The sequence below is a fragment of the Bufo bufo genome, chromosome 4, assembly GCF_905171765.1.
Source record: "Bufo bufo chromosome 4, aBufBuf1.1, whole genome shotgun sequence".
NCBI classification, from domain to species: domain Eukaryota; kingdom Metazoa; phylum Chordata; class Amphibia; order Anura; family Bufonidae; genus Bufo; species Bufo bufo.
The window spans coordinates 392,302,824-392,330,690 of record NC_053392.1 but is presented as its reverse complement, the minus strand read 5'-3'; the positions used below and the strand labels follow the sequence as shown (position 1 = coordinate 392,330,690).

At 43.3% G+C, this 27,867-nt stretch overlaps 1 protein-coding gene across 4 annotated transcripts in view; it reads left to right on the top strand.

Moving 5' to 3' along the window:
* Nucleotides 1-27,867, top strand: part of PHACTR2 (phosphatase and actin regulator 2) — a 367,207-nt gene that overhangs the window by 202,221 nt on the left and 137,119 nt on the right. Inside the window, exon 1 of one of the 4 annotated variants that reach the window (XM_040429245.1) lies at nucleotides 15,902-16,129. The exons of the other annotated variants lie outside the window; for them this stretch is intronic. Coding sequence (XP_040285179.1) covers nucleotides 16,084-16,129 — 46 coding nt within the window. The 5' untranslated portion in view covers nucleotides 15,902-16,083. Of the gene's footprint in view, nucleotides 1-15,901; nucleotides 16,130-27,867 lie in introns of those variants that run through there. 4 annotated transcript variants of the gene reach the window in all.

Sequence of the window (27,867 nt, the reverse complement as noted above, 5' to 3'; positions counted from 1 at the left end):
GCAAAGGGGCCCATATTCCAAAGAGCACCTTTCGGATTTCACAGGTCATTTTTTAGAGAATTTGATTTCAAACTCCTTACCACACATTTGGGCCCCTAGAATGCCAGGGCAGTATAACTACCCCACAAGTGACCCCATTTTGGAAAGAAGAGACCCCAAGGTATTCGCTGATGGGCATAGTGAGTTCATGGAAGTTTTTATTTTTTGTCACAAGTTAGTGGAATATGAGACTTTGTATGAAAAAAAAAAAAAAAAAAAATCATCATTTTCCACTAACTTGTGACAAAAAATAAAACATTCTAGGAACTTGCCATGCCCCTCACGGAATACCTTGGGGTGTCTTCTTTCCAAAATGGGGTCACTTGTGGGGTAGTTATACTGCCCTGGCATTCTAGGGGCCCAAATGTGTGGTAAGGAGTTTGAAATCAAATTCTCTAAAAAATGACCTGTGAAATCCGAAAGGTGCTCTTTGGAATATGGGCCCCTTTGCCCACCTAGGCTGCAAAAAAGTGTCACACATCTGGTATCTCCGTACTCAGGAGAAGTTGGGGAATGTGTTTTGGGGTGTCATTTTACATATACCCATGCTGGGTGAGAGAAATATCTTGGCAAAAGACAACTTTTCCAATTTTTTTATACAAAGTTGGCATTTGACCAAGATATTTCTCTCACCCAGCATGGGTATATATAAAATGACACCCCAAAACACATTCCCCACCTTCTCCTGAGTACGGAGATACCAGATGTGTGACACTTTTTTGCAGCCTAGGTGGGCAAAGGGGCCCATATTCCAAAGAGCACCTTTCGGATTTCACAGGTCATTTTTTACAGAATTTGATTTCAAACTCCTTACCACACATTTGGGCCCCTAGAATGCCAGGGCAGTATAACCACCCCACAAGTGACCCCATTTTGGAAAGAAGAGACCCCAAGGTATTTCGTGATGGGCATAGTGAGTTCATAGAAGTTTTTATTTTTTGTCACAAGTTAGTGGAATATGAGACTTTGTAAGAAAAGGAAAAAAAAATAAAAAATCATCATTTTCCACTAACTTGTGACAAAAAATAAAAAGTTCCATGAACTCACTATGCCCATCAGCGAATACCTTAGGGTGTGTACTTTCCGAAATGGGGTCATTTGTGGGGTGTTTGTACTGTCTGGGCATTGTAGAACCTCAGGAAACATGACAGGTGCTCAGAAAGTCAGAGCTGCTTCAAAAAGCGGAAATTCACATTTTTGTACCATAGTTTGTAAACGCTATAACTTTTACCCAAACCATTTTTTTTTTACCCAAACATTTTTTTTTTATCAAAGACATGTAGAACAATAAATTTAGAGCAAAATTTATATATGGATGTCGTTTTTTTTTGCAAAATTTTACAACTGAAAGTGAAAAATGTCATTTTTTTGCAAAAAAATCGTTAAATTTCGATTAATAACAAAAAAAGTAAAAATGTCAGCAGCAATGAAATACCACCAAATGAAAGCTCTATTAGTGAGAAGAAAAGGAGGTAAAATTCATTTGGGTGGTAAGTTGCATGACCGAGCAATAAACGGTGAAAGTAGTGTAGGTCAGAAGTGTAAAAAGTGGCCTGGTCTTTCAGGGTGTTTAAGCACTGGGGGCTGAGGTGGTTAAGACCACGTCCCTTGATCATAGGAGTCCCAGCAGTCAGACCCCCATCAATCAGACACTTATCATCTGTTGTGTCATAGCTGTTGGACCTTTTCACATTTCCTATCCTTAATTTTATTTTATTTTTTACACCCAAAGAAAACCTTTAAAATCTGCCCCAAAATCCCCCTTCTTGATTGAGTGACAGGTCGAGCATATGCCCTGCCTCTCCATCCATTCTTTATGGGGGTCGCTGGAGATGGCAGAGTACAGCGCTGGCTATTTCCAGTACCCGTTTATGGAATCAGTGGGGGGGTCGCATAATTGGACCCCACTAATCATATAATTATGCCCTATGGTGTGGAGAGGATAACTTGAAAACCTGGCCAACCCCTTTAAATCCTCCACCACTCCACCACCAGTATCTCTTTACATGGCAGCAGTGATGTCTGTAAATACGGAATATCATCCCTACCACCATGTAAACCAGTCGTGTCAATACTGGAGAATGTGAAGAACTGTGCAGAATTTTTCAGTCATAAGTCCAACCCCCTTTGCAGGTCATTACCCTCAACAAAGCGCTAGCAAAGGTGCTAGAGGAGCTACGTGAGCAAAGGGCACAAATGGAGGGTCATAACTGAAACAGAGGCATTAGGGTCACCTGAGGCAGGGTAATAGTGAGGATCCTGGAGCAGGGATAACTGGAGAAGAGGCAATATTAGCGGTGCAATTAGAGTAGGGGCATCTGGAGCTGGGGGTGCACCTAAAGCAGAGGCATTAGGGTCGTCTGAAGCAGGGTAATAGTGGTGATCCTGGAGCTGAGATATTAGGGGGGCAACTGGAGAAGAGGCAATATTAGGGGTGCATTTAGAGTGGGGGCATTGAGGGGCATCTGGAGCTGTGGCACTAATGGGGGTGCACCTAAAGCAGAAGTATTGTCGACTATCCGAGAACAGTATAATGCAAAGACTGTTTGATTCTAGTATAGTGCCTGGTGTAAAGACTATGGCCTGCATGAAATAAAGATTGTTGGAGTAAATTATGCCAAATTTATTAATAGACCTATGGTCTGCTCATAAGTGCATTTTGCGCTATCCTAAATTCCACAAATGGAACCCACACCTATGAGCCTGAAGACCACAGCCACTCTTTCAACTTTTGGCAAGCACAGCGTAAAAACAATTGCAACTTTGTAAAGCTGAAAAACCTTGAAATAACCTTTTTAATCCTAGAACACTGCTGTAAACTGCTGAACAGCACACTAGAGAGGGAGTCGCTGAGCTCAGGAATATATCGTTACATATAGTTAAATGCCTGGTCTCATACAGAAAGTCTGTGAGTCAGGCTTCACCTTTCTCCCACTATACAAATTCATGCAGGAAAAGCTATGGGAGTGACAGAAACAGGAGAACTCCACCTCTAGTGTTCACTGTGGGTCATTCCAATGTTAGCCATGAAAGGCTGAGATGGGATATAAGAATATTGTAGAAAAACTGTAGGCCCTTCTGGAATGTGTTGCCCCCAGTAGCGGTAGTATAGCAGACAACTCCAACTTAATTGGATAGCCATTTTCCTTACTGTGTTTACTCTGGTTGTCTTCTCGGTTTTGTTTTTGTAGATCTGACACAACTACGGACTGTAGTTGTTAGGTCTCATGCACATGATCGATCGTGTGCACGCCGCAATATTGTAGAAATGCCTATTCTTGTCTGTAATATGGACAAGAATAGGACATGTCCTACCTTCTTTTGCAGAGCTGTGGAACAAACATACAGATGCAGATAGCGCAAGAAAATACGTTTGTGTGCATGAGCCCTTACTTACGATCAAATTACTGTATGACACTTGGGATCTGATTAGTTGCTATGGACAGCACCTCCATTTTTATTATAATCCTTTTCTTGTGCCCATGTACCTGCTTGAATTGTGTTTTGCAATGTACTGAATGGCTAGATCTTTCCATAAATAGTAGACATATACATTACAAAGGCTCGAGTGCTAACTGGTTGAAACTAGGAGAATCCACATCCCCTTTACAAAATTCATACATGTCCTTTATTATAACTATTCCTTGGCAACACAAATTGCTAAAAAAAACAAAAATGCATCCTTTTTGACCTATTATGCAAGTCTGGAATATGCAGTATTTTTCACTGAGATGTGCACTTTTATATGAATTGCCTTGCATACTTGTTTAGCCACTTTAAAATTGTCCTGCAATGTCAGCAGTGTACCTCTAGCCCATAAAAAAGTGTCCGGAAAGAATAATGAGAAACCATTTATTATACTGCATTATCACTGTAATACAAGCCAGAGCTCTGCCAATCTGAATCACTCTCTGTAGCAGCCATTATGCTTCTGGAATCCAGGAGACGGAGTCACATTCATGGAAGTAACTGAAAAGAGTATTCAACCAAGGGTGCACTTGGACTGAACAGCATTCCTAGAAGATAAACCACATCATCCCACCATCAGCCAAAGCCCGCAAAAAGTAAATGAACGGCCATAGTGTGGGAAATTATTACACACAAACTGGCAGCTAGCTAAAGAACGGAGACTGTCTCTGATAGTTCCTTCATAAAGTCCTTAAATCTACAAGAGGTACAGACTAGTGGCTGCAGCTAGTCAGAGGGGGCACTGTCTAAATTGTCTATCTTCAACTTCTAGCAGCACATCTTAATCTACTTAAAGCTGATGACTAGCACTGTAGACTTCCATGCTAATGCTAATTCTTTGTGGAGTCCATAACAGTTATTTTTGTCTTTGATCATCACCCAAACATATTAAAGGGGTTATCCAGCTTTCTAATAATGATGGACTATCCTCCAGACAAGCCCCTTAGCACCAGCGTTAATCAGCTGTTTGAAGGTACCACGTTAACATGTGATGTTCATACTCCAGATTGCCATATTTTTCTACAGGATAGGGGATATGTGTGTGATCGATGAGGATCTGACTACTGGGGCCCCTGCTGATCACTGTAATGGGGGTTCATGTTCCCCTGTTTGAATGGAGTGGCTTACATCAATCTGAGGGCAGCATAAAGCACTGACAGATGCTCTGATTCCAGTAATGTCACTACGGCTATGTTCATATCACATTATAGCCTTCACTTAACATACATATATGACATACAGTGGCATTTGTCACCCAGGTTTCCACTGTAAAAAATCATATATACATTTTTTACTGAATACCGTTGTATGGAATAGCGGTATACTATGCAATTCCAAACAGTTTGTTATCTGGTATACTGTGACGTAAACCAGCCAGACACATGCCAAAAAGATATTCTTTTGGCTTCTGGTTAATGTAATCCTATGGACACATGTAGCGTGTATGTCGGAAGTTTTCCCAGTGAACACACTAAACGGACATCACAATGATGTCAACAAAACATTACCAGTCAACGTCAAGTCACTCTCCTATACAGTAATCACTATTCCAAATTGTGTGACATTTTCTGTGCCAAAAGAACTCGCAGGTCGAAGCAGACATGTACAAGCAAAGAGTCATGTACAAATTTTTCCTATTTGTGATCTGAAATTTGTGAAACATTATCGAAAACCCCTAGGACCTCACAAGGATATATCTAGGAACAAGACAGATTCCCTTCTTTAAAGGGGTTTTCTGAGATTTTAATATTGATGACCTATACTCAGGATAGGTCTTCAATATCAGATTTGCAGGGGGCTGACACCCAGAATCCCTACCGATCAGCTGTTTGAAGAGAAGGCCGTGCTCTATGCGCGGGCAGCCTTCCCTTCATTGTTTATCTGCTAGCCGTCGACAGCGCAGCAGTGAGCAGGTGTTACAAGAAGCCGTCCTATTCGCTTCTATTAAAATCCCCGAAAACCGCTTTTTCTATCCTCCATTTAAGGGTTCGTTCACACGACCGTGGTTTTGGTCCGCATCTGAGCCACATTTTTTGCTGCTCGTGTGCGGACCCATTCACTTCCATTGGCCGCAAAAGATGCAGACATCTGTTGCTCTGTTCCGAGTCATGTCCTATTCTATCCGTTTTGCGGACAAGAATAGGCATTTCTATAAAGGGCCGTCCATTCCGTTAATTGCAGAAGGCACATGGGCGGCATCCGTGTTTTGCGGACTGCAAAACACGGCACGGTCGTGTGAACAAGCCCTAATACTATTGTTTTTGGGGTCCATGAACTGGTACTCTGATTGATCATTAGAAGACGGTGCCATGGTTTACAGACAAGTAGCCTCCTCCTTTGGTTTACATCAGTCATATTTTCAAATACAGTGTGGTGGTGTGTGATTTGCACTGTGGCATGTCTTTCCCCCGTTTTCACAACTGAATTTTAGCAAATATTAAAAATGAATCATATCCAAGGTACAAAATCAGTTACTGTCTGGTTTAATTGTACGGTTGGCACTTGATGTAACCAATTGCTGGGACCAATTCTGGAAAGTGATTTTACAGGATGTCAACCCTTCCTGACGAGAAGTAGAAGGGCGCCCTTACATCGGAGGTGCCATTATCTAATGTGTATTTACCTGCCATTCTTTTGTCCCCTGATGAACTAGCGAAATACTGGGGAAACGTGTCAGGACATTCAGAGATTTGGCTTCCCAGCAGGACCACTACAAAATTGTAAGAGTGTGTAGCCACCGACAGGTGGGGTCACTCCAGTCAGGCCGGGTGCTCTGCCTGTAGGCAGGGGTAGTGTAGGGACACCGTGGGGAGAGAAAGGGTGATCCTGAATGAAAAATGTTCTGATTGTATAACCTCACTTATTATACATTACTGTAAGTATAACGGACTGGGTATGTTCAGTACTCAGGTCTCACAATTGGAACCCTATCCATTTATGATATTTCATTACCTGATATGGAGGTGATATTTTATAATTTTTTAGGGTTTTTATTTCTATATTGCTGTAATTCCTAAAATATGTAACCGATATGTAAGGAGGTAGTGGATGGGGTGGGGAGAGCAGAGGCAAGCTAAGAAGCCTGCCTCTACATCTTGTGCTTTCAGTAAATGCTGAGTCTCATTAGCAACATTTAGAGGGTACAAGTTACCGGAGCTTTTCCATAATAATGTATATCACAAAATCCCTTAACATTACTGTCCCTAGAAATAAAAATAAAAAACGAATTAAAATTACAAAAAAGTTACACCAAGCAAAGCAAGCAAGTCATTTGCAGTCTCGAGAATTTCAATTACACATAATAATCGCTAACTATCTTTCACTGTTTGCTCATTGCTTGTTCACCCCTAGAGCATTTACACTGCTAACGACTGGCTGATTTCAGATTAGACAAGAAGATGCTGAGGCTACTATTAATAATCTGATATAGTCAGGCAGATTTGTCCAAACCACGGAAAACAAACTATTCATCGTTCATCGTCAGATTGCTGCATGCTATTACCTGCAACAATAGTTTCTGAAATTTGAATGATAATATTGTCTCTTTGTTTTTGAGGGCTGACATCAATTAGGGCAGTAAAAAGCAGATTATCATATTAATGAATATTTAAATCTACATCTTCTCCAGATCAAGAAAAGATTGTCAATGGAGATTGTAATATTATGGCAGAAAAAGTATAGGGGTTGTCTGACAAAAAATATTCTGCAGTTTTCAAAACAGCATCTGGATCTGAATACTTCTGTAATTGCAAGTAATAAAAAATGTAGCATAGCCACTGAGCTATGCAATAAAATATATCTGTATAGTGCAACATGCTGTTTGTTCTTTGCCTTCTTTTTCTGTCCACTTCACTGAGGTGGACGCACATGCTCAGTTCCATCCTTCATCTGGCTCCTGAGATGGGAGAGCTGCAGCAGAAAGGACATGCCTCCTAAGCTGCAACAGAAGGGGCATAGCCCCTGAGCTGCCAGCTTGATATACATGTAGCAGAGTGATTGGACCACAGATGGGGAGATCTCTGGAGCCATGTAAGGTACAGGGCTGGTTATAGCTTTGTTAGAAAGAGATTGTCATGTAATATATGTCTAAATTAAACATGGGATAACTCCTTTTATTTCCTTCTCTCAGAATATTGCAGCTTAGCTTAGGGATGATTTTAGGGTTAGATTTCAGTTCAACAGCAGATCCATCCATCTTGGGGGTTTATCTGAGATAGCTAGGAGAGTAAATATTGAAGAAAAAAAACATTATTCTCTACTTAAAGGGAATCTGTCACATTGAAAATGGTGTCTGAGCTGAAGGCAGCATGTTACAGAGCAGGAGTAGATAAGCAAATTAATATATACGGTAGTTTTATAGCTTGTAATTTATACATTTATATCCATGTTCATTCTGGGCTTTGAAGTCTAGGAGGCGGTCCTATCAGTGATTGACAGCCTTTCCTCTATGGTTGTATATACGGAGATAGCTGTCAAGCACTGATAGGACCGTCTCCTTCACTTCATAGCCCAGAATGAGCAGGAATACAAATGTATGAAGTACACGTTCTACTGAATGTTTTCCCATAAAACTATATATCAGTCTGCTCAGCTCCTCCTGGTCTATAGCATGCTGCATGGAGATTACTTTGCATTTTTATGATGACATGCTCCCTTTAATGCAGGGTTTTGTGTTCTTGTAAATTATAAAGCAGAAGAGTTCAAAATCATGGATACATCTTGCTTGAAAGCTGCTGATAACAATTGAACCTTCCCCGTCTTTCCCATATGTATGAAATGTGACATATGTCGTTTGAAAGTTGTCTTCTGCTATGGCTGCCATCAGATTCCGAATTATCTCTTTAGCTTGGGAAACCAGATACCTCAGCAAGATCTCATTTGCTTTGACTACCTCCTGTTTTTGAAACCATGTGATCTGGATTGTGGACATACATTTTCCAATCTACTTTGTTAAAAATTGATGTTGATGTATGTAAATGTTTGGTTGCGATTAACATAGCAACAAAGATTCTTAACTATTCACTTGTCACATAAAAAAACGAAAGCTCGCCAAAACATTCATGTCATGTGTTCATGCAAGAATAACACAAAGGTTTTCGAGTGTCAAAAATATTAGCATATCAACAAGCTCATCTTGGTAGGCGAGCCCTTCTCATCTTGCATCTAACACCGTGCTCACAGAAGCCTCTTTGTTTCGAGCTGTTAGAAAGAGAAGAGGGGAATGAGAAAGTGAGAGAAGAAAGTGCTTGCTAAGTACTAGGGATGACCTTTCTTGCTATGTCCATGGTATAATTTGTGAAGCTTGTGGCAAGTTCTAGAAATTTTATCTGATATGTTAAAAATTTTGTGCAATATTATAGATAACTTATATCGGTTATAGCGGTTTCCTTGTAGAACAGTGCCCATCACACTGGCTCCACTGGCTTTCCTTCTTCACACAGTACATCCTGGTGCCATCTCATCTCCAAGTAAATGATGCACATGCACCTGGCCATTCACGATTCATCAGACCAGGCCACCTTCTTCCATAGCTTTATCATCCAGTTCTGATGCTTACATGTTCATTGTTGGGGCTTTCGGCAGTGGACAGGGGTCAGCATGGGTCCGTGGCCACGCAGCCCCATACGTGGTAATCTGTGATGCACTGTGTATTCTGGCACTTTTCTGTTATAGCTGCAGTACCTCTTCTGCTGGACTCCACCAGACAGGCTAGCGTTCATTCCTTATGTGTATCAATGAGCCTTGGGCACCCATGATCCTATCGATGGTTCATTAGTTGTCTTTGCTTGGACCACTTTTGTTGGGTCTTAACCATTGCATACCAGGAACACTAAAGACTTGCTGTTTTAGAGATGATGTGGCCCAGTTGTCTAGTCAACACAATTTGGCTCTTGTCATAGTAACCTTACATTTGCCCACTTTTCCTATTTCCAACACTGCTAACTTGCTGCCAAAAGCCTCATGCACATGTCCGTGGAACACGGACCGTGTGATACCGGCCTGGATTTCTTCTGAGTGCAGGAGCGCACGGCGTCATTGGTTGCTATGACGCTGTGTGCTTCCTGCTGCCGCCGAAGTACAGTAATATGATGTATACCAGTGTATTACTGTACTGCAGCGGCAGCAGGAAGCGCACGGCGTCATAGCAAGAAATCCAGGCCTGTATCACACGGTCCATGTTCCACGGACGTGTGCATGAGGCTTAATACAGGATATCCCAAAGGTGCCATTGTCACAAGATAATTAAAGGGGTTTTCAAGTAGTTCCTATCCTCAGGATAGGTCACCAGTATCTGGTCTTTGGGCCAAAGCACGGAACGGAACCCCAGAAAGCACTCCGTAGTGCTTCCATTCCGCATCTCCGGATTTGCGGACCCATTGAAGTGCATGGGTCCGCATCCGTGATACGGAATGCACATGGACCGGTGCCCGTGTATTGCGGATCCGTAAATGCGGTCGGCAATACAGCAACGGGCAGCAGACGTTTATGTGAATGAGCCCTTACCTATAGTGTGCAAGCATGGCCACCGCTGCTGGATTACACGGTGGTAATAACCACGGATACGTGCTGTGTATAATGTGATGGAAAGGAGGCAATATGGACAATCACAATACATTAGTAAGTACCTTGTATTAACTTTATCTACATGATAAATGCCAATTGCTGAAGTGAGACAACCCCTTTAACCCCTTTTAGTGTGCTACACTTAATAGGGTTAGGCATAAATGTCTTGGTGTGTGCATTGTGTGTTTCCTATGTGTGATTATTCTTTGCTATATATGTTCTATGTATCAGTGGTGTACAGTATGTGACATATGCATCAGTGGCATGTGAGCCATGTATAAGTTTCTTGTGTCCCACATGTGTCCAATGAGTGATTGGTGTGCGCTGCATGTGTCTTGTTTTTGACTGACTTAAAGGGGTTATCCGGGTTCAGAGCTGAACCCGGAATACCCATAATTTCACCCCGGCAGCCCCCCTGACTTGAGCATCAGAGCAGTTCATGCTCCGATGTTTTCCTTTGTCCTGCGCTAAATCGCGCAGGGCACGGACTCTTTTGCTTACAATCACACACTGCTGGGCGGAAGCTTCCGGGCAGCCCCATGGAGAGCCCGGTACGTCACCGGATCTCCAAAAAATGCCTTTGCCCTGCGCGATTTAGCGCAAGGCAAAGGAGAGCATGGGAGCATGAACTGCTTCGATGCTCAAGTCAGGGGGGGCTGCCGGGGTGAAAATGGAGGTATGTCCGGGTTCAGCTCTGAACCTGGACAACCCCTTTATGTGCAGGATATCCATATATGTGTAAATTCTGCCACATGTATGTTTGTGCATTTCAGGGGCGTAGCGTGGGGGGGGGGGGGCCCGTTGCCCCGGGCGCCAAATTGCAGGGGGCGCCAGGCAGCTGAAATTTCAATGAGGGCCAGGGGCCCATCCCCTCCGTTATGCCTCATAGGCGCTGTCATGATGCTGTCATGCCTCGTTCTGATGATGTACGGAGGTCGGCCAGGATAGCAGCACGAATTTAGTATTTGTTTTGGAGCCGTGCTGGATCCGCCTCTCATCAGGTGCACTGGGTGGGGTCATTAGTTTAAATAGCACTCCAGTCCAGTGCTCTGAGCGGATTATAGGTATCATTGTGGTCTTGGAAGCTAGGAAGGAAGGTTGTCTGTTCCAGCTCAGAAAGATAAGTGTGATTTCTAGTTTGGTTGTTTTGTGTAATCTCTCCCATCCAGGTTCTGTGCGAGCAGGCTGCTCCTATTTCCCCTCTTCACTATCTCAGGGAATTTAGGGTTGATTCAGCCCAGGCATGGGGACACATCAGACCTACCATTAAGATCTGCATGTGGGTTGAGCAGTGCAGGGAAAGAGGTCAGGGATTAGCTAGGAGGTGACCCTTCCCCTGTCTTGCCCAGAGCCTGGTTGGTGGGTTATCTGTGAGTCTGAGTGCACGTCCGCCGCGACAGACGCAGGACGAATCGATTACCTCACTGTGACCTCCTGCGTCGGATCTCGCAAGATGTTGCGGCGCGGGAAGGCACAGTGACGCATTCGTGACCGTCTGCGCCGGGACGCCACAAGCTGTGATGGAGACAGGTAAGTATTTTTTTTTATGTACCCTAACCTAATTGCACAGGCACTGGGGGCATCATGGAGGTGGGGCAGGAGCAGAAAGAGGAGGACCACTGACTATACATTATAGTAATAAGAGTGGAGAGGCAGCCATTACATTAATAACAAAGAGGGGTACATTGAATTAACAAAGAGGGGGGCCATTATATTAATAATAAAGAGGGGGCCATTATATTAATAATAAAGACGGGCCATTATATTAATAAAAAAAAGGGGGCCATTATATTAATAATAAAGAGGGGCCATTACATTAATAATAAAGAGGGAGCCAATACATTAATAATAAAGAGGGGGCCATTACATTAATAATAAAGAGGGGGCCATTATATTAATAATAAAGAGGGGGCCATTATATTAATAATAAAGACGGGCCATTATATTAATAAAAAAGAGGGGGCCATTATATTAATAATAAAGAGGGGCCATTACATTAATAATAAAGAGGGAGCCAATACATTAATAATAAAGAGGGAGCCAATACATTAATAATAAAGAGGGAGCCAATACATTAATAATAAAGAGGGGGCCATTATATTAATAATAAAGAGGGGGACATTATATTAATAATAAAGAGGGGGCCATTATATTAATAATAAAGAGGGGGACATTACATTAATAATAAAGAGGGGGCCATTATAATAAACAGGGGGAATAATATTATGGGGAATAATATACAGGGGGAATAATATTATGGGGAATGGGGGACTATCTGTCTGGCTCTAGCACAATATTGGGGGGCAGCAGGATGAGTTGTTGAGACACCAGGAAGGAGAGGATGATAGTAAAGTGAGGAACCTAAAAAAAATTCTGTGAAACTCTGCAGAGACGAGAAGAGGCTGAAAGAAGGTATCATGGCGGTCTTATCTCTGAATGAAGACGTTGAGGAAAGTCTACATCACAGGAGACGTCACTGGATGTAACAGGTATGGTGCGGTATTCTACTGTAATAATAATGTCTATGCACATATCTGTTTCATGGTACGGTTGGGGGAGGAGATTGAGAATTTGGCCCACCCTGCCACATCCTGGCCCCAGACTTCAGGTCACACTGTGCGTGTTCTGAATTCTGGGGGCTCACACCCATCTACTACATTATCTGTACTCAGAGTTACCACTGTGTTATCTGTGGTGTTACATAGGACTGCTAGTGATATACTACAGTATCTGTTAACCACTTCAGCCCCCATAGCTTAAACACCCTTAATGACCAGACCACTTTTTACACTTCTGACCTACACTACTTTCACGGTTTATTGCTCGGTCATACAACTTACCACCCAAATGAATTTTACCTCCTTTTCTTCTCACTAATAGAGCTTTCATTTGGTGGTATTTCATTGCTGCTGACATTTTTACTTTTTTTGTTATAAATCGAAATTTAACGAAATTTTTGCAAAAATGAAATTTTTCACTTTCAGTTGTAAAATTTTTCAAAAAAAAGACATCTATATATAAATTTTTATCTAAATTTATTGTTCTACATGTCTTTGATAAAAAAAATGTTTGGGTAAAAAAATAAATGGTTTGGGTAAAAGTTATAGCGTTTACAAACTATGGTACAAAAATGTGAATTTCTGCTTATTGAAGCACCTCTGACTTTCTGAGCACCTGTCATGTTTCCTGAGGTTCTACAATGCCCAGACAGTACAAACACCCCACAAATGACCCCATTTTGGAAAGTAGACACCCTAAGGTATTCGCTGATGGGCATAGTAAGTTCATAGAACTTTTCATTTTTTGTCACAAGTTAGCGGAAAATGATGATTTTTTAAAAAAAAAAATTTCCTTACAAAGTCTCATATTCCACTAACTTGTGACAAAAAATAATAACTTCCATGAACTCACTATGCCCATCACGAAATACCTTGGGGTGTCTTCTTTCCAAAATGGGTCATTTGTGGGGTAGTTATACTGCCCTGGCATTTTAGGGGCCCTAATGTGTGAAAAGTACTTTGAAATCAAAATGTGTAAAAAATGCCCTGTGAAATCCTAAAGGTGCTCTTTGGAATGTGGGCCCCTTTGCCCACCTAGGCTGCAAAAAAGTGTGACACATCTGGTATCGCCGTACTCAGAAGAAGTAGGGCAATGTGTTTTGGGGTGTCTTTTTACATATACCCATGCTGGCTGAGAGAAATATCTCTCTAAAAAACAACTTTTCCCATTTTTTTATACAAAGTTGGCATTTGACCGAGATATTTATCTCACCCAGCATGGGTATATGTAAAATGACACCCCAAAACACATTGCCCAACTTCTCCTGAGTACGGCGATACCAGATGTGTAACACTTTTTTGCAGCCTAGATGCGCAAAGGGGCCCAAATTCCTTTTAGGAGGGCATTTTTAGACATTTGGATCCCAGACTTCTTCTCACGCTTTAGGGCCCCTAAAATGCCAGGGCAGTATAAATACCCCACATGTGACCCCATTTTGGAAAGAAGACACCCCAAGGTATACAATGAGGGGCATGGCGAGTTCATAGAAGATTTTTTTTTTTTTTGGGCACAAGTTAGCGGAAATTGATTTATTTATTTTTCTCACAAAGTCTCCCTTTCCGCTAACTTGGGACAAAAATTTCAATCTTTCATGGACTCAATATGGCCCGAATACCTTGGGGTGTCTTCTTTCCGAAATGGGGTCACATGTCGGGTATTTATACTGCCCCGGCATTTTAGGGGCCCTAAAGCGTGAGAAGAAGTCTGGAATATAAATGTCTAAAAAATTTTACGCATTTGGATTCCGTGAGGGGTATGGTGAGTTCATGTGAGATTTTATTTTTTGTCACAAGTTAGTGGAATATGAGACTTTGTAAGAAAAAACAAAAACAAAAAAAAATCAATTTCCGTTAACTTGTGCCAAAAAAATGTCTGAATGGAGCCTTACAGGGGGGTGATCAATGACAGGGGGGGTGATCAGGGAGTCTATATGGGGTGATCACCACCCTGTCATTGATCACCCCCCTGTAAGGCTCCATTCAGACGTCCGTGTTTTACGGATCCACGGATCGGATCCGCAAAACACATACGGACGTCTGAATGGAGGCTTACAGGGGGGTGATCAATGACAGGGGGATGATCAGTGAGTCTATATGGGGTGATCAGGGGTTAATAAGTGACAGGGGGGGGTGTAGTGTAGTGCTACTTATTACAGAGCTGCCTGTGTCCTCTGGTGGTCGATCCAAGCAAAAGGGACCACCAGAGGACCAGGTAGCAGGTATATTAGATGCTGTTATCAAAACAGCATCTAATATACCTGTTAGAGGTTAAAAAAAATTTGCATCTACAGCCTGCCAGCGAATGAACGCTGCGCGCGCGTTCACAGGAAATCTCGCGTCTCGCGAGATGACGCGTATATGCGTGACTCTGCCTGGGTGAGCCGCCTCCGGAACGCGATCCTGCGTTAGGCGGTTAAAAGGGGCGTGCCCGGGGTGGGGGTGCAGAATTTTTTGCTTGCCCCGGGTGCTACCAACCCATGCTACGCCGCTGGTGCATTTTGCTGTGAATGTCTGCCATCATACTTCTTCTTTAATATTTCTGTTTTCACTGTAAGTGCTCATGAACACGACCGTTGGATGTTTTGCGGTCTGCAAATTGCGCATCCCAAAACATGGATACCGGGTGTGTGCGTTCCACATTATGCAAAACAGAACAGCCGGCCTCTAATATAACAGTCCTATCCTTGTCTGTAATGTGGACAATAATAGGACATGTTTTATCATTTTACAGAAACGGAATTCACACGGAGTCATTTTTTTTTTTGCGGCCCCATTGAAATGAAGGGAACGGTACAGACAAGGAAAAAAATAGGTTTGTGTGCAAGAGCCCTAAGGTGGGCCCTAAGTACCCCAGTCGGCCACTAAGTATGAGGAGAGGGCACCCTTCCCTTACTGCAGAGGGCATGTACTGGTACATACTTCTCTGTACTTCCCCAAAGGGGCGCCATTTCACTTTTTCGTCAGACAGTAGAAAGCTAGCAGTGTAACTGAGGAGACACACAACTTTTCCAGAAATGATTAGCTACCACAGGGCATGAAGGCATTGTGATATGAGCCCCATGAATGTGTCTGCGGAGATGTGAAGGAGGATAACGTGAGGGGAGGAGGAGGCAGTGCGGGGAGAGAGGACGAAGGGATGTAACAACTTGTGTAAAACAAACCCGAGAGAAGCGGAAAGAGGGGAAGAGCCCATGGTGCTGATAGGACACGGGCTGAGGTAACCAGCACCAGAGAAGGGGCAGTGGGCGGGAGAGGGCGGGTGTCTGTGTGACCTGTGACCCGCAGTAATCTGCTGCAGGAATGACAGGCATTCACTCTGGAGCCCGGGCTGGACACCGCTAACGAGGGAGGACATGAAACCTTGGGATTACTTCTGCCGGGCGGGAATGCACGGACAGCGGAGCCTGAGAGCTGCCTGAGGGCTGGACAAAGGGCCGCTCCTGGGAGAGAAGCCATGGGCCAGACCTCCGTATCCACTTTGTCTGGGCAGACGAGCAGCGGTAAGTGTGGGCAGAGCTCCCAACTTCATGAATGAGAGGAGCCAGCCTGTGTGACAGCCAGGCATTGTACCACGGGGCACCAGCCTGGTGGATTTACCTCTGCCCCAAGAGAGACTACCACCCTGCCAAACCTACGTGCCCGTTTCTGGGAACCTAGTGCCAGCCCCACTGGTTTCCAGGTCATTAGAAAGAGGTGAGGTTAGACTCTCTGCCCCCCATACTGGACAGGCATACATTAGTAAGTTACCATGCTGTGTACCAGTCTGTATACACATATGACAGCGTGCGTGCAACGAGACAATGGTGCAGTATGTGTGATATTCCGTTTTCCCCCACACTGGACGGGCATACATTAGTAACTACCATATATATTACGCCGTGTACCAGTCTGTATACAGACAAAAAATGGGGTAAGCAGCACTCCAGGTCCCAATTTGGGGACAAACGCCGATAAAAAAAATTGGTAAGGTGGTGCCCGCGGATGGGGATCCTGGCTGGGTGTCCCGTCAAGTAAGGCTGCTTTCACAGATGCGTTTACGTGCGGATCCGTCTTGTATCTGCACAGACGGATCCGCACCTATAATGCAAACGCTGGTATCCGTTCAGAACGGATCAGTCTGCAGTACTCTGTCAAAAAAAAAGTCTAAGTGTAAGTCAAACGGATCCGTCCTGACTTACATTGAAAGTCAATGGGGGACGGATCCGTTTACAATTGCACCATATTGTGTCAAAGTAAATGGATCCGTCCACGTTGACTTACAATGTAAGTCAGGACGGATCCGTTTGGCTCCGCATCGTCAGGCGGACACCGAAATGCTGCAAGCCTCCAGAGCGGAATGGAGGCGGAACGGAGCCATTCTGAACTGATCCTTATCCATTCAGAATGCATTGGGGCTAAACTGATCCGTTTGGGGCCGCTTGTGAGAGCCCTGAAACAGATCTCACAGGCGGACCCAGAAACGCCAGTGTGAAAGTAGCCTAACAAAATATAGAGAAATCCACAGCACTCTTCAATTCAGGTGAAAAAAACGGTTACTTTATTAGTAACAGCAGCATACAGATAGCAACGTTTCAACCATCTCTGGTCTTTCTCAAGCTATGTACCAGCCTGTATACAGTAATGGTCCAATATGTGTGATGTTCAGTATCTTCCCCCCCCCCCCCCCCCCCCACACTGGACGGGCATACATTAGTAACTATGGTACACTATATATATTACACTGTGGACCAGCCTGTATACAGTAATGGTCCAACATGTGTGATATTCAGTATCCCCCCCCCCACACACACTGGACGGGCATACATTAGTAACTATGGTACACTATATATATTACACTGTGGACCAGCCTGTATACAGTAATGGTCCAATATGTATGATATTCAGTATCCCCCCCCCCCCACACACACTGGACAGGCATACATTAGTAACTATGGTACACTATATATATTACACTGTGGACCAGCCTGTATACAGTAATGGTCCAATATGTGTGATATTCAGTATCCCCCCCCCCCCCACACACACTGGACAGGCATACATTAGTAACTATGGTACACTATATATATATATTACACTGTGGACCAGCCTGTATACAGTAATGGTCCAATATGTGTGATATTCAGTATCCCCCCCCCCCCCCCCCCCCCCACACTGGACGGGCATACATTAGTAACTATGGTACACTATATATATTACACTGTGGACCAGCCTGTATACAGTAATGGTCCAATATGTGTGATATTCAGTATCCCCCCCCCCCCCCCCACACTGGACGGGCATACATTAGTAACTATGGTACACTATATATATTACACTGTGGACCAGCCTGTATACAGTAATGGTCCAATATGTGTGATATTCAGTATCTCCCCCCCCCCCCCCCCACACTGGACGGGCATACATTAGTAACTATGGTACACTATATATTACACTGTGGAGTATGCATACACATGTGATGGGTGCAAAAAAAAAAACTGCGTCTGAGAAAGGTGAAGTCCTCTGTACTCCTCAAAAAGTATAGAAAGCGCATTACGTATACACTGTATGATCTGCTGTCTCCAAGGTGAGCCGATCCAGCGTTGTCACTCACAGGCCACATCCTGGAACATATCCAGGCCATTACTTAGCAAACAGCCTGATGTAGAAGTAGTCCACTACGGAGTCTGGATCTCTCCTGCCCAACCTTATTACCCCTGAAATAATTATTCCACCCTGGAGAGCCCCTGGTGCCATTCCTGCCCCCGAGATGTTTGGGTTCGGGGCTAATACTTTCTGCTGCTATTTGACTTGCCTGTCGCCGTGCTGATCAGAGGATTCTGGGAATCCTCTCACTGATTTATATGGAATCTATAAAGTCTGTAGATTAGATAAACGTCACAGGACTCACCCACTAGCTGTATGTATGGGGACCTCCCAACTCTCCCCAGACCACAGATATCGGGGAGCAGAAGGTTTTTACTGCCCAATCCTTTTGCTCTTGGGATTCTAAGCTGCCGCCAGAGGTGTCCGGCTTCCCTTTCAGGATGTATGCATGCCCAGCCAAGCAGAGTGTGCATGTGTATGGGGAGGGTCAGGCACACAATGCTGTACTGTGACCCCGATGTGCATGGTCCTTACAGTATAAATCTGATGTACCTCATGTGAACTCCAATGTAAAGGAAGCAATTGTAGTGAAATCTGTATGGCATATAGGAGACAAGGGGTCATTAGAAATATAAAAGGGGAGGAGAGCCTGCTAGTAGCCCCTTGAATTGAAGGTCCTACCCTGCATTGTGTTTGCCATTGCGTGCTTGCTTATCTGTCCTGTGGTGTGGTTGACAATTGTTGGAAAATAAATTTACGGATTAGATGAGTGCACCCTCAGGAAGAACTAGATTTGGGCAGTCGTTTCTGGTGCTTGTGTACCTCTGCGGAAACAATAGGCCGTAATGTAGAATACGCCTGGCAGTTTAGATGAACAGGTGATAAGGGGTTATACAGGAATTTGATATTGATGACCTATTGTTAGAATAGGTCATCTGTATAAGATCAGTGGGAGTCCGATTCCCAGGACCCTTGCCGATCAGCTGGTGGAAGATGCCGCAGTGCTGTGTGAGCGCTTAGACCTCATCCTAGGACAGTGACCACTATACATTGGTGACCTGGCCTAGGCGCAGCTCGGTGCTATTCAGGTACCAAGCACTGCCTCTACACAATGTACGGTAAGCTGTGAAGAGACCGTAGCGCTCGCCGGACCCCTGATCCTGATGATAGAACAAACAGTAATGTAGAGCAGCACCAGTACCACACAGACTCCCTCAGGAAGGCATCAGCTCGTCCACTACCAAAGCTCCTCAGCGGTCAACGGATCAGTAAAAAAACAAAGGATGACGGCAACATATCCATACGAGGGTCCTTTATTCACCAGACGTCCATGAATAATGTACAAGAATGCAACGTTTCGGCTACATATTAGCCTTTAGCCTATTATATTATATTCTCAATAGTCACTATTTATTATGCTTGAGAAAGGCTAATATGTAGCCGAAACGTTGCATTCTTGTACATTATTTATGGACGTCTGGTGAATAAAGGACCCTCGTATGGATATGCTGCTGTCATCCTTTGTTTTTACTATCCTGATGATAGGTCATCAATATCAAGTTCCTGGCGAGCCCTGTTAGTAAAATCCACCCAGCTTCGGTCACCGGTAGAGCGGTGTGCTCGTGTCCGGATTATTCTGGACTCCTGTATCTGTGTGAGGCTCTGCTAGATTTCCTGCCCGGAGCAGATCATGACATGGATATGGAGCAGATATGTTTCTGGGGCCACCCTCAGGCGTTCTTCTAGTCACAGGACAATGCAGTATGTTTTGTATTCTCTAAAGGAAGGAAGTTGCCTTTTGGCACTAAAGTGAATAGCAACAGCAGAGACGCTCTCTTATCCTTTGATGTGCTGTGGACACTTATGAGGCTGTTTCTTATTAAACCTATCTTATGTGCATCTTAGTCAATGCATTCGTCAAGCAAAATGGAGAAAAAGCAACAAAAAAAAAAAAAAGCAGGTTTTATCCAGGTTTTTCTTCACAGGGAAATGCTCAGTACATGTAATCTGTCACAGAGTAAGACCCCTTGCACACGACCATATACCCTCCAAGACAAACAGTCCATGAGCGGGACCTATGTCCCAAAGTGGCATCGATCGTGCGCACGGGGGCACACAGCATCATAGATTACAATGATGCTGTGGAGGTCGGGCCGGCCCGCGGTGCTATTGTCCTTCACTCATATGATCTTATAGTCTCACCGGTGGCCTGACGTGCACAGCATCATTGTAATCTATGATGCTGTGTGCCCCCGTGCGCACGATCGATGCCACTCTGGGACATGGGGCCCCTTTATGGACCGTATGTCCCGGAGGGCATACGGCCGTGTGCAAGAGGCCTAAAGCTCTATCCACTTCACCTTTATGTTCTACATTCAGTAAACGTTCCTGGCACATGCACCCAATGTATCCATAGGGCTCCAATTACCGCACAGATGACAAAAGAGGATGCCCCCGCCATGCTTCACTGCGGGAATGGTGTTCTTGGGTGAAGGGAAGTGCTGGGTTTGCACTATACATACCGACCAGAGAACCTTCTTCCATGTGTTTGCTGAGTCTGCCATATGCTGTTTTGGCGAGTAAGTATGCTTTCTTATGTTTTTATTTAAGGGGTTTTCTGCTTTTCTCAGGATAGGTTGTCAATATCATATAGGAGAGGTCCAACTCCTGGCACCCCCGCTGATCAGCTGTATGAAGAGACCCCAGTTCTGCGTTCTCTTCGCTCTTTACCGGCTCACTCTTGACATCTCAGTGGTGAACAGTGTAATTACAGATCCTCCGCGGAGTGTAACTACAACTGCTCCTTCCTATTTAAGTGAATGGGACGGTGGAGATTTAAATGCACTGCTCACCGCTGCAATGTCGTCAGCGAGCAGGTAAAGAGTGAAGCGGCACTGGGGTCTGTTCATACAGCTGATCAGCGGGGGTGCCGGGAGTCTGACCCCTCCAATAGGATATTGACGACCTATCCTGAGAAAAGCAGAAAACCCCTTTAAGAAATCGCTTTTCTATGGCCACTCTTCCATAAGCGTATGACTTAGGCCTCCTGCATACGACCGTTTCCCCCCCCCCCCCGTTTACGGGCAGTTTTTTTTTCGGTCCGTATACGGAACCATTCATTTCAATGGTTCCGCTAAAAAAAACTGAATGTACTCCGTATGCATTCCGCTTCCGTATTTCCGCTACGTTGAAAGATATATGTATATGCCATATGGAAAAAAGGAACGGAAACAAAACGGAACAACGGATCCGTGTAAAACAGACCGCAAAACACTGAAAAAGCCATACGGTCGTGTGCAGGAGGCCTCCAAGAGATCCTGTGGACAGACACTTGTGAGTCTTTGGAGCTCCTTCACTGTTATCATTGGTGTCCACTGCTGAAGGACCTCCTTGCCCAGTCTGTGAGTTTTAGTTGTGGACTTCTCTAGTCAGGTTTGTCGTTGTGCCATATTCTTTCCCGTTAGTGGTGCTCTATTTGATGTTCAAAGTTTGGGATTGTGTATAACCCGTCTCTGACCTGTTTGGAGGCTCCTTGGTCTTCCTTGCTTAGTAGTGCTGCAGACTCTGAGCTTTCCAGAACAGGTGTAGTTATACTCGTGTCATGTGACCGCACACAGGGGGCTTTCATTCAACTAATTATGTGACTCTTGAAGTTAATTGGTTGGACCGGACCGTATTTGGGGCTTTCATAGCAAAGGATATGTACTCACAACTTTTCATTTTTTTTTTTTTTTTAAAGGTATTTATTTCACGCCATTGTAACAATTTGAACTACTTTGTCATGTCCATTACATAAAATCTGAACTAAAATTCATATTCCAGGTTGTGAAGCAGGAAAACACTAAGGCCTCTTTCACACGGGGCGTTTTTTTTTTTTGCCCGGATAAGATGTGGGTGCGTTGCAGGAAAATGCACGATTTTTCCGCGCGAGTGCAAAACATTGTAATTTTTGCACGCGCGTGAGAAAAATTGGCATGTTTGGTACCCAAACCCGAACATCTTCACAGAAGTTTGGGTTAGGTGTTCTGTAGATTGTATTATTTTCCCTTATAACATGGTTATAAGGGAAAATAATAGCATTCTTAATACAGAATACATAGTACAATAAGGCTGGAGGGGTTAAAAAAAAAAAAAAAAAAAAAAAAAAATTTTTTTTAACTCAGATCGCGCAGCCCGGCTTCTCTTCTGTCTTCTTCTTTGCTGTGCACAGGAATACCAAAGGTCCTATTCCTGTGCACAGCAAAGAAGAAGACAGAACAGAAGCCGGGCTGCGCGATCTGAGTTAAAAAAAAAAAATGTGATTTTTTTTTAACCCCTCCATCACTGTATTCAGAATGCTATTATTTTCCCTTATAACCATGTTATAAGGGAAAATAATACAGATCGGGTCCCCATCCCGATCGTCACCTAGCAACCATGCGTGAAAATCGCACCGCATCCGCACTTGCTTGCGGTTGCTTGCGATTGTCACGCGGCCCCATTCACTTCTATGGGGCCTGCGTTGCGAAAAAAACGCTGAATATAGAGCATGCTGCGATTTCTCACGCAACGCACAAGTGATGCGTGAAAATCACCGCTCGTGTGCACAGCCCCATAGAAATGAATGGGTCAGGATTCAGTGCGGGTGCAATGCGTTCAACTCGCGCATTGCACCCGCGCGGAATACTCGCCCGTGTGAAAGGGGCCTAAGGGGATGAATACTTTTGCAAGGCAAAGCACATTCTGCTGCACAAACAGTAAACGGGAAGGTATGTGGACACGTCACAGTGCAGGCCAGAAGGACATGCTTCACTGTCCTTCATTGTGTGAATAAGGCCCTATTACTACATACTGTACGCCTGCTGAACACAGCCATGTCCTACATCAGGGATGACACTGAGCTGAGGTCTTTCTGTGGATCTCCACACAATCCGCAGAAATTCTTCAGTCTTTCAAGAATCTAATAAAGATTTTTTAATAAGTTATTGGCACCATGGCTCTGAGGTCTCTACCATAGGGGGCTCAGATGACGGCTTTGTGTCATTTTACTTGTCACAAGTCACACTCCTATTGAAGGGTGAGGCTGCGCGAGGTTGCCCCATTGAGTTGCACATAAAGTGCATCCCACTTAAAACCTTTGCCTGTCCGACCCACATTTATTTTTCATCTCCTGCCCCTTGATGAAATATGCCTGAATACGGTGGCGTTCAAACTTTGCTACACTTATGACTTCTGTGTATGCCAGTGAGACGGGGAATAATGTGCCTACACGTGCTCTGCCACAGGATAGCCTATGACACTATGTCAGTGCACAAACACCTCCCGTGTCTCCTTTACCCACAAATTGTTTATGAGCTCACAATTTACACATTTCTTTAATTTTTTATTCACTGCTGTTGAATAAATGTTTAATATTGTCTGTAAAGCGCTGCGGAATATGTCAGCGCTACATACCGTAAGTGTGTATAATAAATTATTCATAAATAGCAGTGATGAATCGCAGCGACAAAGTTCACACCACAGCTGCGTTCAGCTACAAGCCAGATACACGTCCTGGCATATATATGGCGATGTGTGTCTTATAAGTATCTCCTCTTGGCAGTATATGTCCGTTTTTAAAGGGGTTTTCCTAGATGACCTATCCTCATGATCCCAACTGTCTGCATGTATTGATATGAAACGGGAAAAGTTTATAGCTTTAATGTTAAATATTTGCTGGTCTTTGAAGACAATAGAACTTATCGGTTTCTTCTTTGTCTCCTCTAGTCTTTAACCCTAGTGTATGATCAGGCACAATCCAAACAGATGTTTATTTATTACCCATTGTGGTACATGAATGGGGAAAAGTCTGTATTGGCCATCATTTCTTTTTATCCACAAAAGTCCAGAAGGTCAAAAAAGGTCTGCACTTGTTCCTGGCGCAGGACTGACAAATAACCTGGAATCTGACGAAACCAGGAGTCAGTCCGAAAACCATTCTGAGGCTCCTTTGTACAAAACGGTGATATCATAAGTAAGCATTACTTCCCTGTGGCCATCTCGTGTAGATTAATGCCAGTTCTGTTCATGGAGCCTGTACCTCCCGTATATACAGAGTCTGATGCAGCATGCCACTTTTCTTCTGTGAAATTTGTGGGAAAATCCAAAAAAGAGTCTCTACATGCCTCAATATGGAGGTACGGTAGTGGCCTCATGCACCGTCATGTCAGCCCTACTACGGCTCCACACCAATCGGAGGAATGATATGGCCGTGCACAAGACCTTAAGGTGAGGCCCAACGGTGCACATTTTGTGGGTGTTTAACACCTTCAGGACCCTGCCATTTGTCACTTTGAGGACCAGGCTATTTTTTGTAAATCTGACATGTCACTTTATGTGGTGAAAACTTTAAAACGCTTTTACTTATCCAGGCCATTCTGAGATTGTTTTCTCGTCACAAATTGTACTTCATGACAGTGGTAAATTTGAGTACATTTTTTTTCCTATTTTTATTTATATAAAAAAAAAATTGCAAATTTACAAATTTTTATTTCTCTACTTTTAAAATAGATAGTAATTCTTCCCAAAAATAGTTTATTACTTTACATTCTCCATATGTCTACTTCATGTTTGGATCATTTTGAAAATGACATTTACATTTTTTGGGGACATTAGAAGGCTTAGAAGTTTAGAAGCAAATCTTAAGAATTTCCAAAACTCCATTTTTTAAGGACTAGTTCAGTTATGAAATCCCTTTCTAGGGCTTACATATTAGAAACCACCCATAAATCACCCAATTTTAGAAACTACACCCCTCAAGCTATTCAAAACTGATTTTACAAACTTTTTTAACCCTTTTAGGTGTCCCACGAGAATTCAAGGAAAATGGGAATGAAATTTCAAAATTTCACTTTTTTTTTAGCAGATTTGAATCTATTTTTTCTGCAACACATCAAGGGTTAACAGCCAAACAAAACTCAAAATCTATTACCCTGATTCTGGAGGTTACAGAAACACCCCCTATGTGCTCAAAAACTGATGTATGGGCGCACAGCAGAGTGGAAGGAGCACCATATGGCTTTTGGAGAGCGGATTTAGCTGGAATGGTAATTGGGAGCTATGTCGCATATGAAGACACCCTGAGGTGGCCCTACAGTGGAAACCCCCAAAAAGTGACCCCATTTTGGAAACTACACCCCTCAAGGAATCTTTCAAGGTGTGTAGTGAGCACTTTGACCTCAAAGGTGTTTCTTAGAATTAGGAAACACTTGGCAGTGAAAATAAAAATTTTCCTTTTTTTTCTAGAAAAAGTTGCTTTACATCCACATTTTTCACTTTCCGAAAGGGTAACAGGACAAATTGCACCCCACATTGTGTTCCCCATTTCCCCCCGAATACGGCAACACCCCATATGTTCTGGAAAAAATGATGTATGTGTGCACAGCAGACATTGATTTTAGGTGCCATGTCGCATTTAAAAGATTCCTGAGGTCCCCAGAAATTAAAAACCCCAAGAAGTGACCCCATTTTGAAAAGAGCACCCCCATATTAACATTTTAAGTGGTGGAAAGGGCACTTTTGACCTAACAGGTGTTTCATAGAAATGAATATGTAGTGGTTGGTAAAAAGTGGATCTGTAAGCTATGCGGACTAAATCAGAGATATAAGGTGGTAAAACTACAGGGTACATCAAGGATAAAATTAAATTAATACTCCATGGATGAGTGGTAGATTTTAACCACCTCAGCCCCCAGTGCTTAAACACCCTGAAAGACCAGGCCACTTTTTACACTTCTGACCTACACTACTTTCACCGTTTATTGCTCGGTCATGCAACTTACCACCCAAATGAATTTTACCTCCTTTTCTTCTCACTAATAGAGCTTTCATTTGGTGGTATTTCATTGCTGCTGACATTTTTACTTTTTTTGTTATTAATCGAAATTTAACGATTTTTTTGCAAAAAAATGACATTTTTCACTTTCAGTTGTAAAATTTTGCAAAAAAAACGACATCCATATAGAAATTTTGCTCTAAATTTATAGTTCTACATGTCTTTGATAAAAAAAAAATGTTTGGGTAAAAAAAAAATGGTTTGGGTAAAAGTTATAGCGTTTACAAACTATGGTACAAAAATGTGAATTTCCGCTTTTTGAAGCAGCTCTGACTTTCTGAGCACCTGTCATGTTTCCTGAGGTTCTACAATGCCCAGACAGTACAAACACCCCACAAATGACCCCATTTCTGAAAGTACACACCCTAAGGTATTCGCTGATGGGCATAGTGAGTTCATAGAACTTTTTATTTTTTGTCACAAGTTAGCGGAAAATGATGATTTTTTTTTTTTTTTTTTTTTTTCCTTACAAAGTCTCATATTCCACTAACTTGTGACAAAAAATAAAAACTTCTATGAACTCACTATGCCCATCAGCGAATACCTTGGGGTCTCTTCTTTCCAAAATGGGGTCACTTGTGGGGTAGTTATACTGCCCTGGCATTCTAGGGGCCCAAATGTGTGGTAAGGAGTTTGAAATCAAATTCTGTAAAAAATGACCTGTGAAATCCGAAAGGTGCTCTTTGGAATATGGGCCCCTTTGCCCACCTAGGCTGCAAAAAAGTGTCACACATCTGGTATCTCCGTACTCAGGAGAAGGTGGGGAATGTGTTTTGGGGTGTCATTTTATATATACCCATGCTGGGTGAGAGAAATATCTTGGCAAAAGACAACTTTTCCCATTTTTTTTTATACAAAGTTGTCATTTGACCAAGATATTTATCTCACCCAGCATGGGTATATGTAAAAAGACACCCCAAAACACATTCCTCAACTTCTCCTGAGTACGGGGATACCAGATGTGTGACACTTTTTTGCAGCCTAGGTGGGCAAAGGGGCCCATATTCCAAAGAGCACCTTTCGGATTTCACTCCTCATTTTTTCCTGAATTTGATTTCAAACTCCTTACCACACATTTGGGCCCCTAGAATACCAGGGCAGTATAACTACCCCACAAGTGACCCCATTTTGGAAAGAAGACACCCCAAGGTATTCCGTGAGGGGCATGGCGAGTTCCTAGAATTTTTTATTTTTTGTCACAAGTTAGTGGAAAATGATGATTTTTTTTTTTTTTTTTTTTTTTTTTATACAAAGTCTCATATTCCACAAACTTGTGACAAAAAATAAAAACTTCCATGAACTCACTATGCCCATCAGCGAATACCTTGGGGTCTCTTCTTTCCAAAATGGGGTCACTTGTGGGGTAGTTATACTGCCCTGGCATTCTAGGGGCCCAAATGTGTGGTAAGTAGGTAAATGACCTGTGAAATCCGAAAGGTGCTCTTTGGAATGTGGGCCCCTTTGCCCACCTAGGCTGCAAAAAAGTGTCACACATCTGGTATCTCTGTATTCAGGAGAAGTTGAGGAATGTGTTTTGGGGTGTCTTTTTACATATACCCATGCTGGGTGAGATAAATATCTTGGTCAAATGCCAACTTTGTATAAAAAAATGGGAAAAGTTGTCTTTTGCCAAGATATTTCTCTCACCCAGCATGGGTATATGTAAAATGACACCCCAAAACACATTCCCCAACTTCTCCCGATTACGGAGATACCAGATGTGTGACACTTTTTTGCAGCCGAGGTGGGCAAAGGGGCCCATATTCAAAAGAGCACCTTTCGGATTTCACAGGTCATTTTTTA